The sequence below is a fragment of the Peromyscus maniculatus genome, chromosome 8, assembly GCF_049852395.1.
Source record: "Peromyscus maniculatus bairdii isolate BWxNUB_F1_BW_parent chromosome 8, HU_Pman_BW_mat_3.1, whole genome shotgun sequence".
In the NCBI taxonomy this organism is placed as follows: Eukaryota; Metazoa; Chordata; class Mammalia; order Rodentia; family Cricetidae; genus Peromyscus; species Peromyscus maniculatus.
In genome coordinates, this window is record NC_134859.1 from 89,134,283 (window position 1) to 89,152,073 (window position 17,791).

A 17,791-nucleotide genomic window follows, 5' to 3' on the forward strand; every position below is an offset into this window, starting at 1 on the left:
CTGTAATCCCAGCACTCAAGAGGCTGAGACAGTCCTGCCCTGAGTTCAAGGTCAGCCTGTACCACACAGCAAGACCCAGTCTCCAAACAACAATAGCAACAATGATAAATTAATAAAAATGGCAAAGGGGCTGGAGAGATGGCTCAGTGGTTAAGAGAGGTCCTAGGTTTGATTCCCATCACCCACATGGCAGATCACAACAGCCTGTAACTCCAGTTCTATAGGAGATCCAATGCCCTCTTCTGATGTCCACATCCCCAGGCACTGTATGCACACGGTGCGTATAACATACATCCAGGCACACACATACACATGAAAGCATTTTTAAAAGACATACAGCACAAACCAAACCAATCCTAATAAATACAGCTCCAGATCAAGTACACATTTCTAATGAAATATCACATAACCATTAAGATTATATATATGAGGAATATGTAAACATGGGAAATGCTAATGTCAAAATCTCAAGTTTAAAAAGAGGAAATTCTGTGTACAACACACACACACACACACACACACACACACACACACACACACACAAGCACAGGCGGGAAACAGACACAGCAGGACTCTGGGCAAATTTTTTCTTCCAAGCCCCCTTCTGAAAGTTTATCAATCCACTTTCTGTTAGTTCACATTATAAGGAATCTTTGGTCCTGTGTCCTTGAGCTTCACATCTGCAGAATCGACCAAATGCAGCTTGAAAATACTGTGGGGGGGGGGAGAACACGCCTGTGCCTCTCCTGGCTGTGAACTTATCTCTTCTCATTGTCCCCACACAACACAGCATGCCAAACTGTCGTACGGCACTCACCCTGAACAGCTGTCTTCCTTTATCACTGTGATAAGATGCTATGGCCAAGGTGACTTATAGAAGAAAGAGTTTAATTTGGGGCTCACAGCTCCAGAGAGTTAGAGTCCATGACCATCCCGGTGGGGAGCATGGCAGCAGGCAGGCAGGCATGGTGCCGGAACAGTGCTGAGGGCGCCCATCTCAACCCACAAGCACAAGGCAGAGAAAACCCACCGGGCATGGTATGGCCTTTGGAAACCTCACAGCCCACCCCAGTGACACACCTCCTCCAACAAGGCCTCATCTTCTAATCCTTCCCAGAGGGTTCCACCAACTGGGGACCAAGCATTCGAACACAAGAGCCTACGGGAACTGTTCTTATTCAAGCCACTACAACTATGACATCCAAAATCATCCAGAGAAGAATGAGGAACCAAGAGGATATGGGGGGTGGAGGGTCATATGCAAATGCAACACCATTCTATGCAAGGCCCTTAAGCACCTATTGATTTTGGTATCCAGAAGGTTCTAGAAGCAATCCCAAAGTATACTAAGGGGCAATTGTATACATTAACTCAGCTCAAATGTCTAGCTGGTCCTGATATGAGGCCTGTAGGGAGGCTGAAGCAGAAGGATTGCAAGCCAAGGCTATCCTGGGCTAAAGAATGAGTTCAAGGCCAGCCTGAGCAACTTAATGAGGCTCTGTCTCAAAACAGAAAAGTGAAACAAAAGGCCGGGACTAGAGCTCAGGGGTAAAGCCAGGTCCTGGATTTGACTCCCAATAGTGAAAAAGAAAAGAAAGTGTCCATATATTTACTTAAATCTCAAATGGCCATCTCCACTGGCTATGGGGCCAGAACAGACACAAAAGCAACTGCTATTTCCCACAGTGAGCTCCCCCACAACTGAAGTGACAGAGACGGGGGTAGGGGGTTGGTGGGTCCGTGTACATAGACCACCAGCCACACCACGGCAGAATCTCAAACCTACCTCTCCTGGAACTGCTTGGAGGGGATGAGGCCAGCTCGAAGGTTCGTGTCTCCCACTCTCTTGGCCTGCCACCAGGTGGGGTCGTCCTGGCTCACCACCTCCAGGACCTGCCTCCGCTGGAAGGGCAGGCCTGCCTCCTGGCAGGGGATGGCACGGTCCTCCCGAGGGTCATAGTGGAAGAGGGCACGCATGAACACCTGTATGGCAAGGGCTGCTGTGAGGGGCCCTTCTAGATAAGGGCACAGGCCACATAGTGACGGTGGTTATTCAGTCAGAAAATACAACTGGCCCCGGGAGCAGAAAGCTGGTTAGAAACACCCTGCATTTGTTTCCTTGTGTTCTTCATCCATTTGAGATACGTGAGTCGAGAAACCAGTAGGTAATTGGGAAACGAGGAGCTGGGAAACGGCTCAGAGGTCCAGCGTGCTGGTCTAGCATCTCTGAGACTCGGCTTCCATCCCAGCAACACCAACACCAAAACAAAACAGAGTCAGAAAACGGGGGCCAGTGGGTAAAGGCGCTTCACACGCAAGCTTGACAACCTGGGATCCATCCCCCAGTTTCCTCCATTGGAGAAAAGTAACCCCACAAAAAAAGTTGTCCTCTGGCCTCCACGTGTGCACTGTGGTGCGCGCGCGCGCACGCACGCACACACACACACACACACACACACACACACACACACACACACACACACACAGCCTTATTTAATTAAAATGAAAATGCAAAAAGAAAATGTATAGACAAATAATCCAACTTCTGGCTTTCTCTTTCCAACCAGGATGTTTCCCTGACCCGCCATCCTTAGAGCCTCAGCCACACGAAGTAACAACTCACCCTGGAGACAAAAAGCAAACACATGCACATTTGTAACCATTGTAACTTTTACTACAACTGCTCCTGATGAAGTCTGTCGCCATCTGTGCAAGTGAGGACCCTGGGGGTCCTGGGAGGAAGGAGCCCAAACATCAGCAAAACCTACATGGTGGATCGACTTCATCCTCACTTCCCAAGTTTGTAACTGGCACCCACAGTTTCAACAGGCCCACCGTGCCTCGTCTGCCATGGACTTGACCAAGTCCCCCCTCTGAGGAAGGTGGGATAGGACACAGAATTGCCTCCCACCTCTTGGTCCGCTTGTCTCACAATGCTGTCAATTCAAGTACTCTAGCTCTAGACTACGTAGGCCCCATTATTACAGTGGCACATGGAAAAGAAAGAGGTCAAGGGTCATCTTCAGACGCACCTGAGTGAGATTCCTCATGTGCCAAAAACAAAAGGTTCCAGTGGACAGCAGTAAGAACCTTCTGAGGTAAGGAAAGACACCCTCACCCAAATACAGACACTCCAGTGCGGTGAGTGGCTGTCTGGGGGATCAGTGGGTCACAGAGATTTAAGGGGACAGGGCTAATGGGCAGGGTACCACGTTCTTTCCCTGTATCATCCACACAGGATGCTATGGTCCCACACAGGGGTCAAGATCATTTATGCTCTTGGATTGAACCCAAGGATGCTAGGAAGAAACAGCCATGGGAAAGTTGGTTGTTCCTTCACTGGCTGCAAGACAAGAGGTCAGTGAAGACACTGTTCCCAATCACCTGTCCTCCATCAATAAGCACTGGCATCTCTGCTGAGCCGGAGGTTGTCCTGCGTCTTCTTTCATGCATTCATGCATTCAGCACAGGGTGGCAGGGCTGGGGCTGGCCCGCTTCCTTCCACCCCCGAGGAAAACTCATTTTGTTCCCCTTTCTGCCTTACATCAAATAACTTCAAATTCATTATAACGTCAAATCGATACCCTCTTCGATATCCTTTGCCATTCTCAATAATCTCCCACCTGGACTTCTAAACAGCCTCATTCTGTGCCTCCCTGCCTCTGGCCTCCACCCACTCCCCTGTCCTCCAGGGCAGTACTTCTCAGCCTGTGTGTCTCGACCCTGTCGGGGTTCCACATTAGAGAATTTGGGCTGCCCAGACAGCTTCTTGAAACGCCCTTGGGGTTGCAATGGCCTTGACCTTTCACCAAGGCAGGCGGGATGGCTGGGCGGGTAAAGGCACTTGCTGCCAACTCTGACAACCTGAGTTCCGTCCCCAAACCCACATTGCAAAAGGAGCCACCTGACCCCTGCAAGTTCTCCTCTGATTTCCATGAGCGTGCCGTGACGCCTTCGCCCCACACACCCCATAAACAGGCCTTCTTAGCACGATGGGGCTGTCTCTCGGGCTCTGGGCTGCTCTCCCATCCCCAAGCTTGTACCATTTAGTGCCTGCTGGCTGACTTCAGGGTGCACCTGCACCCCTGTGCCTGAGGACTTACTTCCTGTGGCTGCAGAGTTTGCTGTCTCTAATCGAGCGGTCAGGGACTACAAAGAACAAAGCCCCAGTGCCTGGTAGGAGTTATGTACACATCTCTCCAGCTCTTGGCTGGGAAGAGCGATGACAGGCATGTTCTGATCCCCAAAGCCCTTCAGGATTAAGCTTCAGGCACCCTCAGCGGGTGGTGACTTCTGGGTAGCATGCTCTCCAGCAGACTGCCTGCTCTTCCCCTTACCTCCCTACCCATGAAGCCTGGGGTCACTTCCCATCCAATAAGCTGTTTGCTTCCGAACCCTTAAGCCAGGGTCAGCTTACAGGATCACCTAAACCAGGCAAGAGTTGTGGGGAGCCCTTCGCTGAACCCACATCCCCGGCAACGCCCCTCTGACCTGACCCTCGAGCCCTAGCACACGGCACTTTCTCCCAGATTCCCCCCAAAACGCGCTCCCTGCCACGGGCCTCTAGGCCCTTGTCTAATAGATGCCTTGATCTGACCCTTCTCGCTGCAATTCTAACCATCTTTACCTCCCTCCAAGCCCCGCACCCAACCCGAAATGCCTTCTGAGATGTCTCTCACGCTACAGAGCCTTCCAGAAGCACCTGGCGCACAGCAGTGAACCACTTGTTCAACAGCCTCCTCTTCTACAGCCAAACCCCTCTGTCAGGGAGTCCAGCAGAGAAACCCAGCAGAGAGGTCAGGACCACAGCTAGGCCCAGCGGACGACCAAGCTAATGGCAGCTACTTCACTGGTCCAGAATCCAGTTCCTAAGCACCTTCTCTCCATGGCCCCGATTTTCTCCTTCCATTACAGTAAGCTTGTCTTTTGTTAGCGCACCACGCAAAATCCCGTTTCCAAACGGCAGGGTACAGCGAGTCACTCAGGACTATTCAAGTCCTCGGCTGGAGAGAGGTTACTGGGGCCAGATGCACAAGCTGTTCAGATGACTGCGTCCAACGCCTGGCAAGGTTCAGAACGCCCACCCTGCCCCAGTAAGCAAGCCCCGGGAGCCCGCCTCCCCATACCTTGCTCTCTTTGAAGCGGTCTTCCTCCTGGGTGGCAGGGATGATCTTGAGGGTGATGGATCCCTGGGACTGGGCCTGAAGGGAGGGGGAAGAGAGGCCCACAACTTTCGTGACCGGATGCTCAGTGAGTCCGTCTCACTTCCTAGGTGGGTGTTCAGAATGAAAGGCAAACTGACAGCTTCCACCTCCCTGCCCTGGTGGAATCTGCTATTAAGAATCAAGCACTTGCCTAGCACAGTTGACATTGACTGCCAGGGCCAGAACAAGTAAGGAAATAAATACAGTGCCTGTTCGTGGGACAGAGAGACTGGAGGTTTTCATTAGAACTCAAGACAAGGCATGCATTGAATTCCAGCTTCCCAAAGCTCCAGACCTCAGGGGTCCCAAGACCTCCCCTTCTTGATGTTCCTTGGGCTAGTTTAAATTTTATTCTTTATGTATATGAGTGTTTTGTCTGCATGTATGTCTATGTACAAACTGCATGTCTGGTGCCTAGAAGGTCTGGCATGGTCTGGAGGCCAGAAGAGGGCATCAGATCCCCTGGTACTGGAGTTAGAGATGATTGTCAGCCACCATGTGGGTGCTAGAATTGAACCTGGGTCCTCTGGAAGAGTAGCAAGTGCTCTTAACTGCTAAGCCATCTCTCCAGCCTCTCTTGGGTTATTTTAATAACTCACTTCAGTCAAATTATCCTGGGTCCTGTCTAATTAGTACTTCTGGAAGTCCTTGGTCCCTGAGCTCTATCTTAGGCCACTCCCACCTTCCTATGAGGTTCCCTTCCCTCCAGAGACCTGCACCTCAGTGTCAAGACCCAGGAAGAACAGGATGACCCCCGAGGACACAGAAGTTCACTGTAAGCATGGGGAGTTTGGTGTCCACACCAGGAGCCGATGATGCTCACACATAAACACCAAAGGGCCAGCTACATCTGTGTCATCCCCCACCCCAAACACGGGGGGGGGGGGGGCTGAAGGACAGCCTTGTCTCTTTAGCGCTGACCTTATTTGTATCAGAAGTTAGCAAAGTCAGTGAAGGATACCCAAGAATGAACCTGTCTCAGCTGCGGAGGCGCTCTCCACAATCTCCATTTTGCCTCATCTGCCCCAGAACAGACTACGACATTGGTTCCATCCCCCAAATCTGCTCACTGTTATAAAGTACCTCACACACTTCTTCCATGCTAATAATAACCAGGCACAAGTTGAAAAACCCTCTTGTTGTAGAATATTATGTAAGATGCGTTACATTTGTTTATGCTGTGGGACATTTGTTTAATGATGCAAAGATGTGTTGCATTCTTTTATGTTACATTTGTTTAACTGTGAAGCTGTGTTACTTTGCTTGTCTAAAACACCTGATTGGTCTAATGAAAAGCTGAACGGCCAATAGCAAGGCAGGAGAAAGGATAGGTGGGGCTGGAAGGCAGAGAGAATAAATAGGAGGAGAAATCTGGGAAGAGAGGATCAAGGAGCAAGAAAAGAAGGGGCCAGCCATCCAGCCACACAGGCAGACACAGAATAAGAAGGAAAGAAAAGATATACAGAAACAGAGACAGATAAGAGCCCAGAGGCAAAAAGTAGAATAAGTTAAGAAAAGCTAACTAGTAACAAGCCAAGCTAAGGCCAGGCATTTTTAAGAAAGAATTAGACTCTGTGTGATTTATCTGGGAGCTGGGTGGCAGGCCCCCCAAAAGAGTAAAACAGTCAACTACACCCTCTATGTCCCTATGTTAGCACAAAGGAGGCTGAAAGTCAACTGGACTAGGATAAACAAGCGACTTGGAAGGTTCTCAGACAAAGGAGCTGGGGTGAAGAGGAAGGCCACGCTGAAGAGAAGAGCCGAGAGAGGCAGGTGAGCTGCAAACCATTTGGTCTGCCCCATCCTCACACAAACAGGGAAGCAGAGGCAGGGTCTGCCCTGGCTCTGGGAAGCCCCCACGCTGGGTCTCTGAAGACCTCCCTCCCTACAGGTATGCCAGCCACACAGACCAGAATCTGGCTGATCTCGTCTGGACGCTTGTGCAGGACGGCGATCCCGTTCACCTCTCGGAGCTCATCACCAACGTGGACCAGACCTAGGAGACACAGGGATGGAAGTTAGCTCAGCACTAAAATGGTGGCCCTGATGCTGGGCTTCGTGCCTTTGGACACCAGGGAAGCCACTGCAGGACAGATTCAGGTCTAAAGATGGGGGTGAGTGGAACATCCTCAGCATCAAAGTCAAACCGTCTATTTACCTATGTATCTACCCATGTGTCTATCTACCATCGATGTTTCTATCTACCTACTATGTATGTATGTATGTATCTATCTATCTATCTATCTATCTATTAATGTATCTATCTATCTTTGTATCTATTTATCTGTGTATCTATGTTTCTATGTATCCATCTATCTATCTATCTATTTTTGTATCTATTTATCTGTGTATCTATCTATGTATCTATTTATCTGTGTATCTATCTATGTATCTATGTATCCATCCATCCATCCATCCATCCAGAGACTCAGGTGATCTAAGCTGACCTCAAACTCACTCTGTAGCAGAGAATGACCTTGAACTTCTGATTCTCCTTCCTCCACCTACTGAGTGCTGGGATTACAGGTGTGCACCACCATGCCCGGTTTTATGCAGTGCTGCAGATGGGACCCAAGCAGCTGAGACTACAGGCACAAGTGCCACCACACGCAGCACGTATCCACTACTTCAGTGACAATCGTCCTGACATGATTTGGCCTCTCTTTGTCGCTCTGAGTGGGCACTGGGCCAGCAGCAGCCACTGTTAGGAGTGCAGATTTCTGAATCAGAGCCTATATGTTACCAATATGCTCAGGGGCCTGTGTTCGGAAGTAAGGCCTAGGATTCTCCAGTCAGTTTTGCAGACCTGGAAGGTAACAACCCCCTACACAGAGAGGCCTGCCTACCAGATTTCCCACGCACTGATGGCTGTCAACCTGTTTTCCACCCAAAGTAATCTGGGTCATGAACACATTCCTGTCCACAGCAGTTTCACAAGGTGATGGGGCTCCTGGAGGTGGCCAGGATCATCCCCGCTCCAGCTAGGAATCCCCACCTAAGCCCATCCCCAAGCTTAAGTGTTATAATCTCTGCCTACACCAAATGCCTGAGCCGTTTCCTGATCACCCAGGAGAACTCCAAGCCTATTAGGCTTCAGTTAAATTCCTACTGACCTTGGGACCTTGAGAATTCCATCCACAATCCCCAGGGAGAAGCAAACCCCACAGAGGTTACCCCAGAGGTGGAGACAGAGAGCCACCATCTCAGCCAGGCTAGCATCTCGTCACTCCACGGGCTCCACTCACCGCTCCGATCTGCCGCACCCCCTCGCATGATCCTGGCCACCACGACGGCCCCTGAGTGCTCATCTCTTCGGATAGTGGCACCCTGAGTGAGGGACAAGAACGGACAGGCTCCAGCGAGGCAGCCTCCCCGACACCGCTTCCTTCATCATCCCCCTCCCCGCACCCCTCCGCCGCCTTGGGAAGGTGGGTCAGTGGGGACCTTCCCAGCACCGAGAACACCATGAGACCAGGCAGAAAGAATGAGGAAAACTCCACACTCTGCAGCTTACAAAGCACCATGCTCCACTCTGCACAAGGGGCTGGGCCTCTGGAGTTGGGTGTGGTGGCACATGCCTGCGATCCAAGCACTCAGGAGGTGCAGAATGGAGAATTAAGAGTTCAAGGTCATCCTCAGCTACACAATGAGCTTGAAGCCAGCCTGAGCTATCTGAGACTCTGTCTCAAAAAGAAGAGTAATTAAACAGAGCCAGTGGGATGGCTCGGCTGGTACAGGTATCTCCCACCATGCCCGACTTCAATCGCCAGGGCCCACGGAGCAGAAAGAGAAGCAATTCCTACAAGTTGTCCTCTGAAGTCTATACTGGTGCTGTGGCCCCACACACATACACACACACATGCACAAAACAAATAAATGCAATTTAAAACGTTACATAAATAAATAAGACACGAAGGACTAGGTATCAGAGAAGCTAAGAATCTTCAAAGCCACCCTCACAGAAAAGGGGAGCTTTTGATGGTGCCAACCCCAGTGTTTCCTCTGTCTCAACACAGCCCTCGTCACTCCCAAAGACATTTAATAGCGAGGACAGTATGTGCTAGCAAATTCTCAACCTGCCTCGAGCCAACCCCAGTGTTCCTGGGCCTTCTGTTGTTGCCAACAGGAACCAATTATGCCCCCGCCAGAGCATCAGGACCAGGATTTGGCCTGTGAAACACATAGAGATGGTTTCTGGGATTAAAAAAAGGCACTAATGAGCTCCCAATTTCCTGTACCAGGTAAGTAGGCCCATGTCAGCACAGTGATGGGGGAGCAGGGCGGGGGAGCCGAGCCCAGACAACCAGCTTGGCCACTGACTAGAAATCATGTGGCCTCAGCAAGGAAGCCCCTGTGTTCTCCGAGTCTGCAGCCTCTAGGATGAGGGAGAGCATTTAACTCAAGGGTTGTCACAAGGGTCCCCTAAGGAAACGCATGTGATCTGTAAACAGTAAGGGTCCAATAAATGTCCATCTTTTGTTACTGACTATCCACTCGAACATTGCACGTTTGTTATTCCTGCATCTGTGTCGTCACAAGAAGCACAGAAAATGAATTCTGCTGATGACAGCGGCCGTCCACTACACCTCCCGAGGCCCACTGTCCCCCATCACTGCCCATCCCATGTTCCTCTCTGAACCACCTCCACCCCCAGCTCTGTGAGTGCACAGGAGGGATCCCGGGATGTGTGCCAGCTCCAGGGCACGGGTCCGAGGAAGCAGAGGCAATGGAGACCTCTTCATCTGTTGGGAGACATGGCCCACCCATCACAGGTCAGCTTGGGGAAACTGGAACCAGAGAATGCCACCTAAGCTCTCCGGGCACCTATCACTTCCTTCCATCTGATAAACAAACTCCTCTTTGCTCAGTCAAAGGGAGGGGGGGGGCTAAAACAACATCATCTGTCAGCTTCCAGGAGAGTATGGCTGCGCTCATACTACCTTGGTATTCAGAGCCGAGTCAGCAAACTCTGTCTATGGAGGATGGAATGTACGTAACTGAGGCTTTGAGGGGAGGCTCAGGTCTCGGCTGTCATTACTCAACTTCTCGTGACACATGAACAAGCATGACCTTGCTTTTAAAAAACAACAACAAAATTAAGCTGTAGGCTACATTCGGCCCTTGGACTGAGTCTGTTGACCTCTGTTTCTCAGCATGGTGACCACTGTCACCCTACACAGCCATGCAGGTTGTGGACTGCACAAAACGGCTTAGCCACAATCAAGAGGCGCTGCATCCACTCAGGCAAAGGAGCGCCCTGCACACAAAGGTACTACAGAGAAGAGTCATCCTGGCAAAGTGGCTGTCATTCACCGTGAATTCGGGAAGGTGCCCTCCTGGCTTTCCAGGCTGGGGGCAAGAGGCAGAGGAACATGGGGCAGGGGGAGAGGCCTGTACATACCAGGGGCTCTTTATTCTTTACCAAGCGAACAATCTTCACCGACTCCTCCTCAAAATCCTCGTCGATGTTATCGGGCAGAGGGGGCAGAACAGGATCAAAGTTCTTCTGGGCAACTGTGTCGTGTACCATGAGCACAGCCTGCCAGAAAGCCAGGGAAAGGGGGCTGGCACTATGCCCTCACGGGGTTAGGGGGTCCTTGGCTGGGCAGGGGTAGAAAGGGGCTCAGAGCATCTGCCCCCCTCCTCAGGGCATCACTTAGGATCCTTCACACAGAAGCCTCCTCCTCTCCATCTCAGGACCCAGCGCTCCCTCCACCCCCGTCCCAGGAGACCCGGCTGCGTGGGTGGGCAGGGACTGCAGCGTGACTACCCTGAGGTGGGGGGTGGACAGCAGCTGCAGCAGCTCCCTCTCGTCACCGTGCACGGAGGCGGCCTGCAGCTCCTCCATCACCTGTAAGAGGAGGAGACAGGAGGCTGGGGCGCCCCTGCGGGAGCCTGCTGGAATCCCCAGGGGAAAGCCCTCTTCCCTGGGCCTCAGACACAAGGATCCTCTCAGGAATGGCTGCATCACCCAGAAACATGTCAGACCTGCCGCCCCAGGACTGGTGGAGGATCTGGGGGACATCAAACCAGGGACCAGAAGCACTCACACATGAGCAGTAGGGTAAACCTACTGGGCATTGTCGCTTTATATGGGTCTTCTCAACAAACCAGATGCCGTGAGCACTTTAATTCTGCTATTTCAGGATGAGAGTCTTGAGGCCCAGAGAGATGACAAATCTTGCCAAGGACAGTCTGTACTCTTGACACTAGGCTATGCCATGGCCAAGGGCACTGGGGCTGAGAGGGTGGGTGACTTGTGTAGGCCACACAGCTAGCGGCAAAGCTGGCAATGCGGAGCCTGGGGATGTGACCCACTCCAAATGGTCACACTGTAGAGGAGCAGGTGCGTCTGTCACAGACCACACCATCCGCCACAGGGCCATCTTCCAGTCTGAGAATCTCTGGGAAACAGCCCGGCTAACTAGATGGGTATTAGGTGACCTCTACAGGAGTCAGTCTGCGTCAACAACCCAGATAGCTAAACCGAAAACCACAAGAACTCAGGTCGCTGAGGAGTCAAGATGCCAGAGCTGGTCAGCAGGGACACACCGTAAGTCCCTTGAATTCAAGACTTCATGGCAGCCTCCCAAAGCCCAGACACAAGGCACTATCTGACCTACTAATATCACCAGGAACAGGTGGGGAGCTACGGACAGGATCCAAGGCTCTCACTTCACAGCGGAGCGAACAGGTTTGCTCCAGATCACAGAGTCAGCAGGAATCGTCTCCTGGCCCAGGCTAGGGCCCTCCTTGATGCCAGAAGGCTCAGGGAGTATTCGAGCTATAGCTCAGCCGTACAACGCTTGCCCAGCTTGTACAAAGCTCTGGGCTTGATCCCCAGCACCTAGCGCACGCACACACACAGGATAAAGGAGGAAAAGGGGGGGGGGAAGCAACCCCTCCCTCTTCATCCTCAGGCTCCCAGCCTCTGATGTCCCCAGCTAAGCAGTGGTTACAAGGTGAGGAAGAGCATTCTCTGGGACTGGAGTGATGCTCCACCTTGAATCAAAACATAAAAATCTGGGACTTACATCCTCAGCGAGCGCCATGGCACTGTGCAGGACTGGGGTCGGGCTCTGCCTCTCATAATAGCGGAGTTTCTCGTGGATCTGCAAAGATACATGATTTCTGCTGCTTTGCCTTGAACACCACACGCCACACCCAGGATTGTGGTGACACCTAGGGCCACAAGATGGGTCCCCTCCACAGCAGGGTATATGGAGAGCCCTGCCTAGTGAGTTAAAAGCCTTCACGGGACAGGGAAGTGGCTGGGATGACACAGGGAAGAGCCTCCCTCGGGGATGGGGAGGGAGGCCGAGCGGGCTTTCACCTTCATCAAATAGCTGAGGCTCTTCTCACTGAAGACGTCCCTCAAGAAGCCCATCTCTTCCCTGTGGTTAGAGTCAGGCCTGAGCTGAGAGGTCAGAAGTGCCAGGGTCTCATGCAAACCTGAGAAAGAGGCCAGACAAACAAGGTCCAGAAACAGTGGGATTTCCTGTCCTTGAGAACTCTCTCGGGCATCCCAGACCGACAGCATTCTCCCTGCAGGCTTAGGTCTGCAGGGTGGGCAAGCAGCAGCTTCCAGAGCCAGCACCACCGCACTGGTCCTGTTTTTTTTGTGTTTTGTTTTGTCTTGTTTCCCCCCCAATCCTGGGAGGCCTGGCAGGTGCAGCCCAGGTGGAGGACACTCACCCGAGTCTTCGGACAGCACGGGCATGCCTGTGCCTGTGGACAGGTCCCCAGCTGTCCCTGCAGTTTGTGGGGTGGGAAAGGAGTCCCTCAGCAATGAACGCACATCACCCGGATCTGCTTATGACCTATGCAAGGAGAGAAGAAATCGGTCACTTTTTTCAGGGAGTTGGGTGGGCAGAGAGCAAGATTTGTTGGGTACTCCCAATATGCCAAACATTATTATATTTTCTGACTATGCATAAAACCTTGAAGATAAACACCAATGCTCCCCACTTTACGGATGAAGAAACAGAGGCTGGGGGGCCCTAAGTAACTTTTGAGCCAGAACAGGTACTCAGAGCCCTTCTTCCAGACTGACCTTGGCCGTGCCAAGAGTCCCTGCCTTGTGCAGGGTGCTCTCGCCCACAGCTCTGCCCTCTCTGTTGCTACCTTCAAGAGTGTTTGCTCAAGTTCCCTGCCGCAACAACGCTTCACTAAGGACCTGGTTAAGGCCTACAAGAACTCCCATTCCCCAACCGACCTCCAGCCCCCAATCGAAAGGGAGCCTCCATGCTCAAGGCAGAGAGGAGATGAAGTGAGCGTCGAGTTTCTGCTATACCGGAAGCAAGTACCCTATCTCAAGAGGCCCCCTCCCCAGGTGCTCTGCAGCACGTGGACCTCAAAAAAGTCCTCCTTCAGAGAGGGACAAGGACTCATGATTCATTCATTCGGCAGACGTGGAGCCAGCACGCTGCGCGGAGCACACTAGTCACATCCAAAGCCAGAAGAATGGTACCCGGCCCCTGGCCCCCGCCCCCACGCCGGGCTCACCCCTTGGCAGCCTCCAGCTGCGGCCCCCGGACCCCCTCCCCCGACTCCAGAAGCTTTCGGAAAGAATCTGGGGGACAAACCTCATGCGCCTCTAGCCTTGGGAGAAGAAACCCCCGCGGGAGCGGGGAGGGGGGGGGGAGACTGGGTGGCGGTGTCAGAGGATGCGGAGAGGCGCGGGAAGAAGCCGGACGCACTGGATGCGCGAACGCCGAGCGGCGAAGGGGACCGCGGGCCGGGAACTGAGCCCCCGCTGGGGAGGGTGGACCGCGAGGCTGTCGCACACTCGAGGGGCGGGTCCCCGGGCCCCCTCTCGCCGTGCACGGGTGCCTTGTGTGCCGCGCGCCGCTTCTTACCTCGCCGCGCCGGGATCTAGGATCGGTGACCCGGAGCCGCGCGGGAGCCGCCAGCCTGGGCCGCCGCTGGCTCCGCCTCCACCGGCCCCTCCCTGCCGCGGCGCGCGGGGTCGGGGCAGCGCGCGCGGGCGGAGGCGCGGCGCGGGCCCGGAGGGGCGGAGCGCGGCCCCGCGGCCCCCTAGCAGCCCCCGCCCCGCGCACAGCCTGCTCCCGGTGGACACCTGCTCCGCCGAGAATCCGATTTTGCAAACATTGATTGAGCGCCCTGCAAGTGCCAGGGACTGTGCCAGGGGCTGAGACTTCAAAGCCGATCGAGGCGGAGAGGCTGCACTGGGACATTAGCAAGCCGAACGGGGGCGGGTGGTGGTGAGGGGGGTGAGGAGTGGGGGGTGGGCACCCCGCGGCAGCCAGGCCAACCCGCTGCAACAATGCTGCGTGCTGCGAAAGATTTATCGGTGCACGCTGCCCGGGGGACGGGGAGGAGCGAGGGAGGAGAAGTACGGCTGGGAAGAAGGCGGCTGGATTCTGCCTGGGTGGGAGGGGGTGGGGCTGAAAGAAAAAAAGACTGTGTCCAGGGGCTCCACCAAGGGAATGAGCGCTGAAACAGCCGTCTTCCATTGTGCTCTCTGCCCCCACATACTCCTGGGATACATGGTATTAGCCCCAAATATAGACACCAACATTATTTCCTCGCTTCAGTTGAGGAAACTGAGGCTCAGGAATTGAAAGGTGTGTGTTCAGGAACCAGTAGGAAGGTACCGTTGAGTGAGCAGGTGGCTGGGGATCTTAGAGGTTGAGGAGTGGCCTGGTGGGTGTGTCTCCTCCCCACAAACAGCAGCGAAGAACATCACAGCGCCCACTGCAAGGGTTAAGACACACATGTCCCGGAGAGGTAGACAGCCCCTTGCAGCTTGCAATGCACAGGCAGGCTATGAGGGGCAGCAAATGTCTCTAAGACGTTTTCCCTCATCCCTCAAGCATCAGTGTTTCTCAGATGGTCGTGTCTCTGAGCCACCTGAGGCTTGTAGGGCGGAGGGGGATTTACCCTGCATTCTGAAGGCCCCCAGTGATGTGATATGGATAGGCTGCAGCACATATTTAGAGAAAAACTAGGAAACGTTTTTGTTTGTTTGTTTGTTTGTGTTTATTTTTGGTTTTGAGACGGGATCTCACTATGTTGTCCTGGCAGGCCTGGAATTCACAGAGATCCACCTGCCTTCCGAAGGCTGGGATTAGAGGCATGCACCACCACACCTGACCACAGAAATGTTTTTACTGGTGGTGATTAATTTTTTTAAATTATCAGAAGCCAACTGATGTTTTCTTTATTAGAGCACCAATAAAAGGTGTTCAAACAATGGTTTTGTGCAGTGTGTGTGTGTGTGTGTGTGTGTGTGTGTGTGTATAGAACCACACACTACCTCACACCATACACAAAAATAAATTTATTTTTATTGTTTTTTTCGAGACAGGGTTTCTCTGTGTAGCTTTGGAGCCTGTCTTGGAACTCACTTTCTAGACCAGGCTGGCATTGAACTCACAGAGAGCCACCTGGCTCTGCCTCCCAAGTGCTGGGGTTAAAGGCGTGCACCACCACTGCCTGGCACAAAAGTAAACTTTTTTTTTTTTTTTTTTTTTTGGTTTTTTTCGAGACAGGGTTTCTTTGTATAGCTTTGCGCCTTTCCTGGAACTCACTTGGTAGACCAGGCTGGCCTCGAACTCACAGAGATCCGCCTGCCTCTGCCTCCCGAGTGCTGGGATTAAAGGCGTGCGCCACCACCGCCCGGCAAAAGTAAACTTTTAAGTGATACCATAAATGTAAGTAAATTGATACAACCCTTGGAAGGAAACAATATATTTAAATATGGGTGTAGGCACGGATTTCTCAGAAAAGATTTTAAAAAAACAGCTGCATAAATGGATGGCATAAAAAGCTCAACTGTGGGGCCAGAGATGGCTCAGTGATTAAGATCGCCTGCTACTCTCGCAGAGGACCCGAGTTCAGTTCCCTGCGCCATGTCAGACCACTCACCACAGCCTGTAACTATAGCTCCAAGGGGTTCTGAGGCCTCTGGCCTCAGCAGGTACCCTCACTCCTGTGTTTGTACCCCCACACAGACACAGACACATCCACATAATTAAAATTAAGTCTCTCCCAAAACCCAAGACCAATGATTAAGATATTAAGAGAGTGAAGGCGGCCATAGCGACTCACGCCTGTAATATCAACACCTGGAGGCTGAGGCAGGAGGATTGCTCCAAGTTAGAGGCCAGCTTGGGCTACACAGCAAAATTTCAAAATTTTGTGTCCAAATAGTCAGAGAGAGGGAGGAGGGAAAAAAAAGAGAGAGAGAGGGCTGAGGGAAGGGAGGGAGGGAATGAGGGAGGGAGGGTGGAGGTGTGGCTCAGTAGGAAAGCATTTGCCTAGTGTGAGCCAGCCCTAAATTTGTCTGAGTGCCACCAGAAGGAAGAGGAGGAGGAGAAAGAGGAAAGACAGAGAGAAAGAGAATGTACAGACATGGTTGTCGCAGTTCTTGTTCAATATTTGTGGTCAGACCTTGTAGTTCAGGCCTGTAAACCAGCACTCAGGAGGCTGAAACAGGAGGTTTAAGACTACAACCCCAAGTGCATGCCTTGGATCTCTGAGTCTGAGGCCAGCCTGGTCTACAGAGAGAGTTCCGGGACATCTAGGTCTGCATAGAGAAACCCTGTCTCGAAACACAGACACAGTGAGGTGGGGTTGGGGGGTGAGGTGGGAGGTGCGTTGTGATGCTGGGGGACAGCCCAGTCAGTGAAGCACATGCTTTGAAAGCCTGAGAATTTGTGTATGAGCCCTAGCAACCACATGGGAAAGCTGGGCGTGGTGGCACGTGCTTGTAGCCCCAAAGCTGGGGAAGGCAGACATGCCCGGGTTCCTGATCTCACTGGCCAGACAGCCTATCCTAATTGGTGAGTCCCAGGTCGCTGCAGAAAGGGAACAAGGTGGACAGCTTCTGAAGAACAGCACTGAGGTTGACTTCTGCCACCCACACTCGTACACATATTCACACTCACAGGCATGCACACACACACACACACACATGAGCACACACACACACACACCACAGTAAAGCCACAAGCTGGGAAGAAAAATTATCTGATGAAGGACTTGTAACCAAAATAAAGAACTCTTGCCATTCAATAATAAAAAGACAAGAAGCCAAAAAAAAAAAAATTGGACAAAAGACACAAGCATACATTTCACTAAAGAGGATACACAAATAACATATTGCCAGAAGAGAAAATGTTCACCCAATATAACTTGTCATCATGAAAATGCAAACTAAAACCTGTCATTTCCTGCTGCCATAACAAACTGCCACAGGCTGGCTATAATAAAGAGTAGAAACTGATTGCTTAGAGGCTGGAAAGTCCAAGGTGAAAGCACAAACAGGATCATGACTATGGCACCATGTGTAAGTGTCCCTCACCCAACAAATAAGCAAGGACAGAAAGGAACGGACACTGTGTTCTCACATGGAAGGAGCCAGGAGGACTGGGGTGCTACTCCCCGAATATCGTCTTAAGGGCACTAATTGTACTCATGCCTGCCAATGGGTCAATGGGTAAATTGTGGTGTATGTGTGTACAATGGTGTCCAAGTTTATACTACTGTTGCTATGACAAAATATTCTGACACGAGCAGCGTAAGTGTCTTTTCAGGCTCACATTCGGGGGTACAGGACATCG

General features: G+C 52.2%; 1 protein-coding gene across 3 annotated transcripts in view; it reads right to left on the reverse strand.

Moving 5' to 3' along the window:
• Mpp3 (MAGUK p55 scaffold protein 3) overlaps positions 1-14,166 on the reverse strand; it is a 30,665-nt gene extending 16,499 nt beyond the window's left edge. The window contains exons 1-10 of one of the 3 annotated variants that reach the window (XM_006970622.4): positions 14,063-14,166; positions 12,900-13,024; positions 12,538-12,656; positions 12,239-12,316; positions 10,975-11,055; positions 10,606-10,743; positions 8,450-8,531; positions 7,115-7,200; positions 5,127-5,201; positions 1,787-1,983 (exon numbers count right to left, since the gene is read on the reverse strand). In XM_006970622.4, the coding sequence (XP_006970684.1) occupies positions 1,787-1,983; positions 5,127-5,201; positions 7,115-7,200; positions 8,450-8,531; positions 10,606-10,743; positions 10,975-11,055; positions 12,239-12,316; positions 12,538-12,656; positions 12,900-12,924 (881 nt within the window). In that variant the 5' untranslated portion in view covers positions 12,925-13,024; positions 14,063-14,166. Of the gene's footprint in view, positions 1-1,786; positions 1,984-5,126; positions 5,202-7,114; positions 7,201-8,449; positions 8,532-10,605; positions 10,744-10,974; positions 11,056-12,238; positions 12,317-12,537; positions 12,657-12,899; positions 13,025-13,789 lie in introns of all 3 variants that reach the window. The other 2 variants (XM_015995682.3, XM_076543408.1) reach the window with 2 other exon arrangements.
• Positions 14,167-17,791: the final 3,625 nt, after the last annotated feature.